Source organism: Plectropomus leopardus, chromosome 2 (assembly GCF_026936395.1).
Source record: "Plectropomus leopardus strain MGB_pleo_1.0 chromosome 2, ASM2693639v1, whole genome shotgun sequence".
Classification (NCBI taxonomy): Eukaryota; Metazoa; Chordata; class Actinopteri; order Perciformes; family Serranidae; genus Plectropomus; species Plectropomus leopardus.
Genome location: NC_142177.1, coordinates 3,860,644 through 3,873,474, shown reverse-complemented (window position 1 = coordinate 3,873,474; position 12,831 = coordinate 3,860,644). Strand labels below are relative to the sequence as shown.

The 12,831-nt window shown below is 39.3% G+C and overlaps 1 protein-coding gene across 1 annotated transcript in view; it reads right to left on the bottom strand.

Annotated features, from left to right (window-relative positions):
- Positions 1–2,198: 2,198 nt before the first annotated feature.
- The window catches only part of atxn7l2a (ataxin 7 like 2a), a 30,218-nt gene continuing 19,585 nt past the window's right edge, over positions 2,199–12,831 (bottom strand). Inside the window, exons 8-10 of the mRNA XM_042498706.2 lie at positions 10,562–10,683; positions 6,396–7,365; positions 2,199–2,473 (exon numbers count right to left, since the gene is read on the bottom strand). Of these exons, the coding sequence (XP_042354640.1) occupies positions 2,456–2,473; positions 6,396–7,365; positions 10,562–10,683 (1,110 nt within the window). The 3' untranslated portion in view covers positions 2,199–2,455. The remainder of the gene's footprint in view (positions 2,474–6,395; positions 7,366–10,561; positions 10,684–12,831) is intronic.

Below are 12,831 nucleotides of genomic sequence, written 5' to 3'. Positions count from 1 at the left end.
TTTTGCTTTTGTTGCTTGTTTTAGGTGCTGTTGTTATTTTTGCTTTTGTTGCTTGCTGGGTCTGTTTTTTTTTTGTTTTTTTTTGTTTGTTTGTTTGTTTCTTGCTAGTTTGCTTGCTTACTTTTTTAAAAAAGCTTGCTGGGTTGCATAAGGTTTGAATTATTGATGGTGCTGTCTAAATTTTCAATTGTACTTGTATAAAACTTAAGATAAAAATGAAAAGAAAGAATAACATGGATGTGAGATTAATGACCCTTGACCAACAAAATCTTCAAATCAGTTCATTGTTGAGTCCAAATGGACATTTGTGCCAAATGTGAGGCATATGAGATTTTGCAGTCACAAGAATGGGACGTACATAAGTATGAAAAATCCCAAAACAATGCCTCTGGCCCCGGCTGTCACCAGCTTGGATGTTTGATGTCCAACACATCCTGTAGTGCTGTCTTTATTTTTATGTTCATTATTATATCTTAGTCAAAGCTGCAATACTCAGTTTATCTTCGAGGTGACGGTTATAAGTTAAGATGTCCAGCTGTTTTCCTCACCTTATTTAAAATATTTGCTGTTGTTGCATCTGGTGTCAGGTGCACTGTGTTATTCTTTACATTGAGCAAAGAGGGAACACATTTTGAACACAGCTTTAACAAAACCAAGTTGACATTCAAAATCAAGTATCTGAACTCAGCTGTAACACAGCAGTAATAATAATTTAAATATCCCGACATCACAGACACTTAACGATCAGTGGCTCATGGTGTGTTCCCCGGCACTGTTCATTCATGTCATTTTTTGATAATTTTGGCTGTGTTCATGCATATGGCACACATTTTGGCAAGATTTGTGTGTTTTTGTTTCATCTTGGAATTTCCAGCTCAGCTTCTACAATAAGCCTAAAATACACTGTAGAAAAAAAAAAAGTTACATTCATACTGTTAAGTGCAAAATGTGTGTCACTGAAACCAATTCAAACAGACATTTTTGATCCCACAGCCACCAAAGCATAAAAACATGAATTGTATTATTTCTGGGTGTCATTCTGGTCATTTTCACTGTCTTCCACCTCATGACATGATTAACCATATTTGGCATATGGAGAAAATACATGCTATTTCCACTACGTGCACTGTCATAATCAATGTTGCTGCCAATTACTGACATATCCCAGGCTGTGATCGTCCAAAAAAAAACCCCAAACATCCGCTTTACATGTAGTGTACTGAAAACTATTCATTTTCTAAAATCTAAAAACAGTGGCATCATGACAAAAAACTAGCATTTAAAGGCTTAAAATCCTGGAAATTAATGAATATTTGATATTTATAAGGACTGATGGTTAAAAAAAAAAAACTCAATGAAAATAGACAATCATATTAATGTATAATATCTTTCATAGCCTGATTTTTAAACACACATTTTGTGTGCAGAGCAGAGTGAGTGTGAGTATTTGACACTGCACAAAAATTAATAATACATCAAAATACGTGTTGGTGCTAATCATTAACATATCCAAAGTTGTGATAATAAAAAAAATCTACTTTGCATGTATATTATTAAAAATAAATTGTTTTTTGTGTTATTTTTCTTTCATCTAAAAACATTGTGGCATAATGACAAAAGCCTGGCATTTAAATCGTTAAAATTCAGAAAGTTGATGAAAATTTTAATATTTCTGATAGAGACTGATGTTGGTTAAAAAAAATTAACTCAACAAAAGTAGAAAATAATATTAATGTATATTATTTTTGCTTGATTTTGAAAAGTGCATTTTGCGTGCAGAGCGATACGACTGTGTGATATTACAGCGGGCCCTAAGAGCAAAGTTCTAATGGAAAACCAAAAGTTTCCAAGGATGGAAATGTGTCAGGCTGAATTTGGGGGTGATCTGAAATAAAGTCACATCACATAGATTCAATTCGAGTTGAAACAAACAGATACAGAACACCAGTGGGCTTCTGTCACACTGTGCAGAGTTTACTGAAAGGAAATGTGGAATTTCGAGAGAAATCAAGAGTATGGAGAGTTAAAATATAATGTGCAGCCTTAAAAAAAGAAGTCATAAAAGCCAAGTGTAAAGGACATTTTTAATCCATTTTTATAAACCAACATATTTAATTTAGCAGCATAACCGGATGGTCTTGAGGTATTTCTAAATCCATACTCTGAATTTCAACCCCCCCACCCCCACCCCACCCCCACCCCCACCCCACTCCCAATTCTCCCGCAGACATTCACACAGACTCACACATCCTGCTGTGATTCACACACCACCAGATTCATACTCCACACACACACACACACACACGCACACGCACACGTACACATACACACACACACGCACATGTACACACACACACACACACACACACGCACACACACACACTTGAGTCCTGTTGTCTCAGTCTTGGACCGAGCAGAGCTGGCTCCCTCAGAGTGGCTTGTAAGGCAGGCACACTTAATGGTGCAGTTTTGGCTGTGGCACAAAAGAAAGAGATTGAAATTGTTATTTTGGTTTTGACAGCTGGCCAGAGAATACACTTCAGAGCTGTATAACATGGGGAAGAAAAAAACAATTGGACATACACTCGGTCAGAAAATGTGGAAACAGAAGATCAGGAGGTCGGATTAAACACTTCTGTTATGTTTAGTGAATGTTGAACATTCAACTCATTCTAATTTTGGGGATGTGGGGAGCTACAGTAGGGCACTGGGGTGTCGCTGTGCCAAAATGTACGAGGACACCTTTGAAACCTGAGCGAATGGGTTTGATTTCTTTCAAAACATAGGAGGGTGACGAGCAACTTAACAAGAAATGGCCCAAAAATGACGACAGTGACCTTAAAATAAAAGTACTAAATAAATACATTGTTTTTATCTTCTTTTCTGTAACATAATTTTAAATATATAATTAAGAGAATTATAAATGTAGTTTTCTGGATTTTTCCCCCACAACTGTTTTTTAATAATATGTAATAATATCTTATAATACTCGCAGACAATTTTCAAATCATTTCTTTGTCACCTGTTCAAATTTCTTTGCAGTTTGCAGGACATTACTTGTTATGTTTTTTCCTGTTCTCAAAGAAATGAAACCAATTATCTCAGGTTTCAGAGATTTCAATGCTAGGGAAAGGTGTCTGAATGCAGCACAAGAAAACTGACTTTGATCCAGATGTTAAAGGGTTAAATATGGCCAAGTCGCCCTGTATTCTGGGTAGATTTCCACTGAAAATACAGACCTGAGTAGGCTTTAGCTTCAGGCTGCTAACCTCATAGTTACGTGACTTATGAAGAGTTAGTGGGTCTTTTTAAAACAGAAGATATACATGTTAAGAAGGTTACTGCAGTCTCTATCAGGTCACTGATTGTTGCCACAGAAACGCAGCTCTCAGCTGAGAGACAGCCTTACGGTAAGGTGACAAAGTTTTTAGACCTAAAGTTTATCCATTTCTAATGTTTTGAAAGTGACATGTGTTGGACTTTTCCAAAAGTAGAGCCAAAGGCCTCTGCACACCAAGTCCGTAGTTTTCTTTTTTTTATTTTAAAGATTATTTTTTAGTGCTTTTCATGCCTTTATTGTGTAGGACAGGTGAAGCGTGAAAAGGGGAGAGAGACGGGATGACATGCAGCAAAGGGCCGAGGCCGGAATCAAACTCGCGGCTGCTGCAGCGAGGACTTAGCCTCCATACATGGGGCTCCTGCTCTATCCACTGAGCCCCCGGGTGCCCCATGAAAAATTGTATTTTTCATTGCAAAATTCTCAAATTTATATATAAATACGACCTCACGTGTTAATGACATTTGAACATTAACTCCAAGAATCAAGATAAGTTTTCAAAACAGGTTTGATTTTTTTTTTTAATTTCAGGATTAATTTCTGGTGGAAATTGGGGGTCTTTTTTGTAAGACGTAAAAAACTTGGTATCACTTTTATATAACCATAATTGTCCATAGGACAGACCGGTGCTCTGGCTCACAGGATGCAGACTGTGTGTGTAAATCTGCCACTGGTCGCCTGTTTCGCACAGAACTCTCCCCCTCCACTTTCTCTTGGCTAATGTTGCCTTCAAGTGCACCTCAGAAGTATCGCATTTATGAGTTACGAGCACATGAACAGCCCTCCAAAGTCGTAGTTACAAGTAGGAAATTGGGAAATTGCGATGATACCAGAGCTGCTAAGTTGTGACGTTTGCACTATGTTTCAGGACAGCAAAAATAACGGAAATCACGTAAACAGTGTCAACAATCAACAGGTGAAATATATATATTTTGATATTTTGTTATTTACTATGACAACAGGAACATAAAGCCTGCTAGTTAAGCAAATATTAGCTAATTAAAATGCTATGTAAGCTTATTAGAAAATTAAAACATCAGTTACATCCTGATGCCCATCCAATGTGCTTCATTCAGCTGCTGAAGCCAAAAGGTGCTACTTGCGTTGAGTAAAACATCAGCCACGAAAGAACAACCTTTTTACTTCTAGCATCCATGTTTGTTGTTTTTTTTTCTGATCAGAGCACTTGAATGTGGGTATGTTGTAATTATGACTGCACAACTGGGAAGTAGGAAATTTCTGAGGAGCATGTGAAGGCAGTATTAGTGGCGATTAGACGATTGTGACTGGTTTAAAGAACTGCAAACAACCAAGTGTTTTTTTTGTCCCTTAGTGGAATTACGATGGCTTCAGCCGGACAGACCTTTCTCCAACACTGAAACAGAGCTAAAACTGAGTGTGGTGATGTATCTGGCTCTGTGAGACTAACGCTGCTCTCAAAAGTTAGTGTGTTGCTCCCTTGCAGGACAGCAGCTGTGGTCAGTTTGGATTCACAACATTTAGTTCATTCCAATGATAAATTAGAGCCTGTTTATACCTGGTATCAACCCTTTGAAACCTAAGCAAATTGGCTTAATTTCTTTCAAAACTATGGAAGGAAGGCAATAAGCAACTTAACAAGTTATGACCCAAAATGTGTCAAATGTAAAAACAAAAAAACAAAAAAAAATAGCCTGCTTTTTTGGGGATAATTTTCTAATAATTTTCTCTCTCTTTTTAAAACTCATTTTCAGGTCATTTTTTGTCACCTTTTTTAATTTCTTGATATGTGGGGAGTAGGGTTGCAAATCTCAAGCACTAATTAATTTAATTTTAATGATGCAATTGATAAATCGTTTTTTGAAAAAACAAACAAACATAAAAAACGTTTTCTTATTTTGCTCGTTTCAAAGAATACCAAATGCATTTTTTCCTCAAACAAAGCCCACAGCAACAGGACAGCATCGCCTAAAGATTAACTGATGAAATGTCACATATTTGAATTCATTCTTAACGACTGATTAATCAATCGTTGATTAATTGTTATAATCCCTAGTGGGGACATTTCTTTCCAAATAGCTTATTGCATTTGTTCCAATCACTCAAAGCACTCGTTTTGGTGGTCTGGCACACATTTGTTCACATATCTTTTGTGGTGTAAACACAAAGGCATGCTGACGCATCCCCAGCATGGGCCACATCATCAGTGCAGGAAGTTGTGGTTGTTTTGGGGACAGCGCACTAACATTACAGCGTGCCCTTTTTATGACGAGCTGGATGACATGTTGCGAGACGTCTATTGTTTTGCCCTCTGGAAGGAGACATGTTGGCTAAATGAGACTTTTCAAGGCTGTTTTTGTAAAAGTACAATATTGGTGTCAGATGGGCATGGAAATGTCCTGCTAATTGTAAAAAAAAAAAAAAAAAAAAATGGTAAAAGGTGATAAGAAAAAGACCTGAAAATTATCAAATGACTAAGAAAAAATATCAAGAAAACTATATTTATATTTATTACAATTTGATATTTAAAATTAGGTTACAGTAAACGAAATGTCATTCATTTATACTTAACTTTAAACTTAATTTTATTTTAGCACTTTTTTCAGGTAATTTCCATTTTTTTTATTCTTTTACTTTTCTTCACTTTGTTTTTGTTTGGTTTTTCAGCTGATTTTCTTGTAACTTAAAAAAAAACCAAACATTTCTTGCTTTTTTTGGTCATTTTTTATGTAATTGCTCATTGTTTTTGAACGAAATCAAGCCGGTTTGCTCGGGTTTCAAAGGGTTAAAGTAAAGGATCAGTCACAGATCAAGAAGTGATGATAAGAAAAGAAAAACAATCGGGGTCGGTCGTGCTCGTGTGACTGGCAGCGCTCATCGTCTGCCTCTGCTTGGCCTGGAGAAGCCGTGCGGGCTGTACAGTCTGACTTTCAGTACAAATCATCACCATGAAAACAACACGGACACCAACAATACAGTCTAGCAGGAGAATTCTGCATATTGTAGCTTAAACTGCAACATCATTTTCTCCTGTCATCCTGTGTGCTTCATTCTGTGTTTTTCTCTCATCCAAACTCACCTTCTGTGTGCCCAGTTTCTTCTCCACGCCTCCAGCCAGCCCCCCGCCTTTACTGTCCTTCCATGGGTAGAAGTTAGAGCGCGGAGAGGGGGAGGAGGAGGAGGAGGTGGCAGAGCTGGAAGAGGAGGAGGGCAGACGGTGCGCCGAGGGTTTGGAGGATGGCGAGTGCTCCTCCATGCCGCCCCCCTTGCGTTTCTTCACAAGCCCCTGGTGCTCAAAACCCCTCCCGCTGCCCTGCCCGTGAAGTCCTGAGTCCCCCACGCCGCCCCGGCTGCTGTGGGAGTTGTTTGTGGCGGAGGTGGGGTCCGGGGGTGATGAATGGCCCAGAGGAGCATGTGTTCGTCTGTAGGTCCACACCGCCTTGGCGGCTGGTGAGTGGGACTCTGAGGGGGAGGGCTGGGGGCGGGGTTTGCTGCTGGGGGAAAGCGTGCCGTTAGTCTGTCCATGTGGGAGAGGCGAGGGAATGGGGGGTTTAGAAGAAGAAGATGAGGAGGAGGCAGCAGAAGGTGGGCGGCCCCGGTCCTGGAGGATGATGCAGTTCCTGTCGGGGCCTGAGTGCTCCCCTTCCTGGGATGGGGCTTTCCGTTTGCGGAGGGCAGCGGCGGTGGCGGCCTCCTCTCGCAGCTTCAGCATCTGCTTGCTGGGACGCCCCACGGGGTTCTTGGGTCGCCCACCACCCGCCTGACGCACCGTCACCGGCTTGCCCGGAGATACCATGTGGCCAGCACCAGTGCTGCTCCCGCTGCTCCCCGAGTTCTCCGATTGTATGGCTGTCGAGGGTCTCCCTGGACCACGACTGGAGGAGGAGGAGGAGGAGGATGCGGTTTTGAGGGAGGAGCTGATATGACTTCCTGTGCGAACCTTAGAATGCAATGAAGAAGACGAAGTGGCGGCTATGGAGGAGGGAGACGAAGAAGTGATGGTCTTGGCAGAAGGTGGAGACTGAAGGTCTGTGGCTTGAGGTATTTTCCTGGATTTTAAGAGAAAAAATCCATAAATCAATAATCAAACTGACAACAGATCAGAATCAAGATTGCCAACAGTGTTTTATAAAATGACAAGAATATGAGGCATTAGAACGGAAGCGTTTTCACTACTGACTGAAATGTGCAAGTCGTAACAAGCTCAGTATCGACTGTGCAGTTTAGTTTTCTTTGAGTAGACACTATTTCCTGTATTAAATCTGAATATTGTTAATCATATAATACATATACCTATTTTTTTATTCTAAATCTTTTAATAAAATACCATGCTGATTGGCTGGTCCATTAAAATCATGAATGGGAAACTTTTAACTTCTGTCGGCAGCCTACTGTGGTTCTAATGCTGCCTTCATGTGCTCCTCGGAAATATTGTATTTATGAGTTAAGGGCAGATGATCGGCCCTACAAAGTCGTAATTACGGGTGAGAAACGTTGCCGTTTTGTGACGTTTGCGTGACATTTCAGGGCAGCAGAAAAGGCGGAAAACATGGAAATAGTGTCGACAATCGACAGTAAAAAGTTTTTTCCAAGTAGCCATCATTTTCTTTTAGGAGTTGCACATTTTAGTATAAGTAGCTATTAGCTGTAGCAAGCATACTTTGAACTATAGGCCAGGCCAGTGCACTAACACTGATAACATTGTAACACGAGGTGCCATCTTGACGTCATAATTGCATAAACATGGCGGGCAAAAGTCAATGTTTGGTCAATGGTAACACATTGTTTTAGTAATTCACATATTAAATATGAAGTTTTGATTGCACGTTAAGTGTAATATGGTTTTAATGTTAACTGCTGCCCATGTTGAGTAAACTAGTACAAATATTAAAAAGTAAAAACTTGGTGCTACATTACCAGCTTTCTCTTGCTGGTTTAATAATTCTGACTGTGAGTTATGTTGAAAATACACCAAGCAGCACCTCACCCTCAGGCTGCATGGTATGGCTGTAAAATAATAGCAAAATGTTTTTAGGCTATATCGGTATACATGGTATCTCAATATTGAAATCTCCTCTAAACTAATGCAAACTACTACAATAAAAAAATATTAAATGAACATCAGTTACAACCACTGACTGCTTATCGCAGGCCGCACTGCGCCGCAGCTTGTTGTGTTTTCGGTTAAGTTTACCAGAATGTTTAAAAAATGTCCTGTGATTTAAACACTGCTTCTCCTTTTTGCACCCCTATTAAGAACTGAGGCTTTCATACAGAAAACACAGCACAACAAAATGCAAAATAAAATGTGATGCATTAGTTTCTGTGTTGTTTTTGTGCTTTACTATCCTTTTATATTCCATTGGTTTGGTTTAAAGTGCGTCTTGACATTGGCCTGGTGGGGGGCATATTGTATATTCTTATTCTTTTTTGATATTTTGGAACCCTATTTAAGGTCTGCAGTCTGCACTGGTCACCAAATATGTGTGATAATCTTAATACAATAAAGCTGCAGAGTGCCAATCTTATTTCAGGAGCAGAGTTGTGGCTGATTGCACAGATTGTCAATGTTAACTGCAGCACTCTGATGATCCGAACCCCCGTTTTTTTCCAATGAGCTTTTTTTCTTATGTGCCTGTTAACGCAGTCAGTCAGTCTCCATCTTCCTGCCAACTTCACAGACTCTTCACCACTGCTATTCTGGGCAGCAGAGAACACCATCTGCTTCATCTACTGGTGACTAAGCAGTGGGTTACACTCAAGTTTATCTGCTAGTGTTACCAAAGCCCAGCATCTGATGCAACTCGTCCGGTTTTCAGTGGGTGAGAATCTAAAAAGAAACCTAAATTGGATGGAGGCGAAAGAGAGTGGTACATTTGATGCTACCAATTGTCATTTGCAACAAAGCATTCTAAAAACGTTCCCGGTGATCGGCAAAATTCAACTAAGTGATCCGGATGGTAACAATGCATTTGCATTAGTGGGCTGAACATTTGTGGCGTAGGCATGTCGCCCACATGACACTGACAGCTCAGTTTTATCAGAGACTGACACCAGTTCAATATACTGGACAGGAGGCAGAGGCAATGCAAACCTTTGGTTACCATGTGGCTCTACGTTCAACTCATTTTGTTCAATTGATAAACCAAACTGTGTAGAAAAATATATTCAAACATAGCAAAGCAGGTTGGAAAATGCCCTGTTTGGTATCAGTTGTGAAACACTAGTGAATCTAGTCAGGGTACCTGCAGTGGAAAACACAATACTGAACCTGACTTACAAGTCAATTTCCTAAAATATAGCACCTGGGATTAATGGCCCGCTGACTGGAGGGTGGGAACTATCAGTATATTTACATGCAGTTAGGCAAACTTTGGGGTAGAAAACCACTACGTCATGTACATATAGTCAAACAGGGCTGAGCAAACTCTGCCTTCATTGATTGGTTTCATACTACTTAAAAAAATCAATATCAGTTTAAGTGATCCCCAACAGGGACGTCGTATCAAAAACTCCACTGAGAAAAAACGTCATTTTACTCCACTGAACGGCGGAGCTGCTGCTCTATTGCTGCCACCATCAGCTGTTGTGGAAGCTAAAGAGGAGACAATATTCAAATATTGTGTACTTTTAAACTCATATTGATGTTTTTTTCTTTGGTAAAATATGTTTTGCTGCAGCCTCGTCCACAGCAGGACATCGTTAGCTTTGATGCTGGTGTTGTGGGACTGTACTTTATCAGAGGAGGGGGGTGGCTGGGGTGTGACTCTTTTATTCAAAATAAATACAAAATATTACCTTTTCAAGTTGTATGTCCCTCACCTAGGCCAAAATTAAAAACAAGTCTCTCCTCAGTGCTTACATTTTAAATTGCGTGGTGACTTGCAGCACGTTCAGAATTTGATCAATTCAATTTAGTGCTATTTCAATCGGACAAACAAGTTTATATATATTTTAAAAGTCCAGTTTTAGTCGGACTAATAAAATAATTCCACTTTTTCTAACATCATGTAAACGTACTGACTGTTTCCATAGCAAAGCTGTTGGGTTTGGACAGCACCCCCCAAATATTCCCCCCAAAAAAGGCAAATATTGTTAAAACAGGTTAAAAATATAACAAAGGATGTGATCTTCAAGGGTTAAAAAAAGGCATTTTGCATTTCATCTCGACTTTGAGAATTAGCAACATTAAAGCAGAGCAAAGCCAAAAGTGGCTGAGCAGGAATGTGAGCTCAAGTTTCTTACTTCCAGAGATGAGCGCTGATGTGCTGCTCCAGCATGCTGCTGAGAGCCGACCTCAGGTGATGAAGTCTCCTGTCAAAAGTGTAGATGCCGTGACCCAGTGCGTGGCTGCCAAACGAACACACCTGCAGAAAGAAGACTTGTTGTTAAGCTGTTGCAGCCGAGTGTCTCTTCCTGTTATCTGTAGCAGTGGTGACTTAAAAGCAAATCCATCGTCTGAAATCCTGCGTTATTCTGCAGTCTCACTGTTATAGTCAAATCACCTTTCACTGGTGTTTTGGCTCTGTTTTGATGTTTTTCTGGAGAAAACAATATGAAAACCTTAACCTGCAGGGAATAACTACACCAGTTCTCAGTGAAATGCATAGTTACTATGCATCAACTTCATTAACCCTTAGGGCCTGCTTTAATGTAACATAAGTACACTTGAATGGCTCTGTGCACAAAATGTGCTTTTCAAAATCAAGCTTTAAAGAATATTATACATTATTATTTCGTACTTATTTGAGTTAATTTTGAGAATTTTAACCTTTTAAATGCCAGGTTTTTGTCATGATGTCACTATGTTTTTAAGATGAAAAAAAAATACTTTTTCAATATACTGCATGCAAAGTAAATATTTTTTTGATGATCACAGCCTGGATTGTCAATGATTTGCAGCAACATTGATTGTAACAGTGCGTCTAGTGGAAATAGCATGGGTTTTCTCCATATGCCAGAAATGGTAAAAATGACATCACCAGCTGGAAAATAGTAAATTCCAAGGCAAAAGCCCAGAATGACACCCAGAAATAATACAATGCATGTTTTTATGCTTTGATGGCTGTGGGATCAAAAATGTCAGTTTGAATGGGTTTCAATTGCACATTTTTTTGCACTTAACAATGTGAATATAACAATTTTATCTGCACAGTGTATTTTAGACTTGTTGTAGGAGCTGAGCTGGAAATTCCACAATTAAACAAAAATGCACAACCTTGCCTAAATTGAAGCCATATGCATGAACACAGCCAACGTTATCAAAATATGAAGAACGAAAAGCATGTAAAATGTACCGAACAGTCCCTAAGGGTTAAATAATAAATGTAGGTATTATTTTAGTTAAATATAAAACCACTTTTCTTTTGACTCCTTTATCTTCTGACTGAGCATCTGAAAATAAAGATGATGAGCAATGGATTGCTGTAAAGATACATGAAGATTACAGCTTTAAAATGTCCATTGTCCAAGTCTATTATATTATTGATGTAACATGAAAGTAGTGACATTAAGACAAGCCAAGATAATTCTCTGACACAACTGTCAATAGCGGTAAGGTACAGCGAGCTCCCCTTTTTTTTCTGCCGAGGACCTGCAGGAAGGTTTAGCTGGCACTGAAAGAGCAGTGCATCAGTCAACTGGGCAGCAACAGGATTTACCACAATCAGTAATCACAAGGAAAAGTCACCTGTGATCTCATCACAAGAGACAATATCCTCAGTGTGCAACACAACACTCAGAGTCTTTACAGAACAAAAGTACTGCGGTCTGAAGACAAATCTGCAGAGACGACATCTGACAAAAAGCACGGGAGCAGATCTAGTATGCTGTGCAGCTGTGCTGTTTTAATGGATTTTAGTATCTAAATCAATACTTTGGAAAATGACGATGATAGAATATGCCTAGAGTAGCTCTGAGTTCAGGCTGTTAAGGTTTGTTTTGCAGCAGCAGGTGACAGAAACAAGTTTAATGGGATGCTGGCGTTCTTTGGTGTCTGCTTTGCTAACATGTTCTGTTGTTTCAGCAACACAGCAAGCCATGAACACTTGATAGTCATTGTTTGCCAGGGTCATATTTCTGAAATTAATTTCAAGGCATTTTGCCAACACGATGTCAGAAAATTATAAATGCTAATTTAAACAACTAAATAAATCAATAAAATTCAGGAATTTGCACTGGCCTCTTAAGGTCTCGAGCTAAAATACTGTCAAAAATCTGTCCGGCTTTCAAATATACTGTGTTTGCAAGGAAAACAATGAATAGTTTTGGCAGGAAATCCCTGGTTCTCTTCTCCAGTTGTATAAGTTGTCTCCTGGCATTGATTAGAGCCTCATCTTTGTTTATAAAAATCATATATTTTTCCATGAAAAAAAATCCCTTCATGTCTTAGGCCCCGAATGCACCAAAGCACTTTTTTCTGACCTGGAAACACCCAGCTACAATTGTTTTAGAGCTCTTTAGAGCTGAGATGCTTTGGTAGTGTCTGGTTGCTATGATATGGAATATCTGCGGAA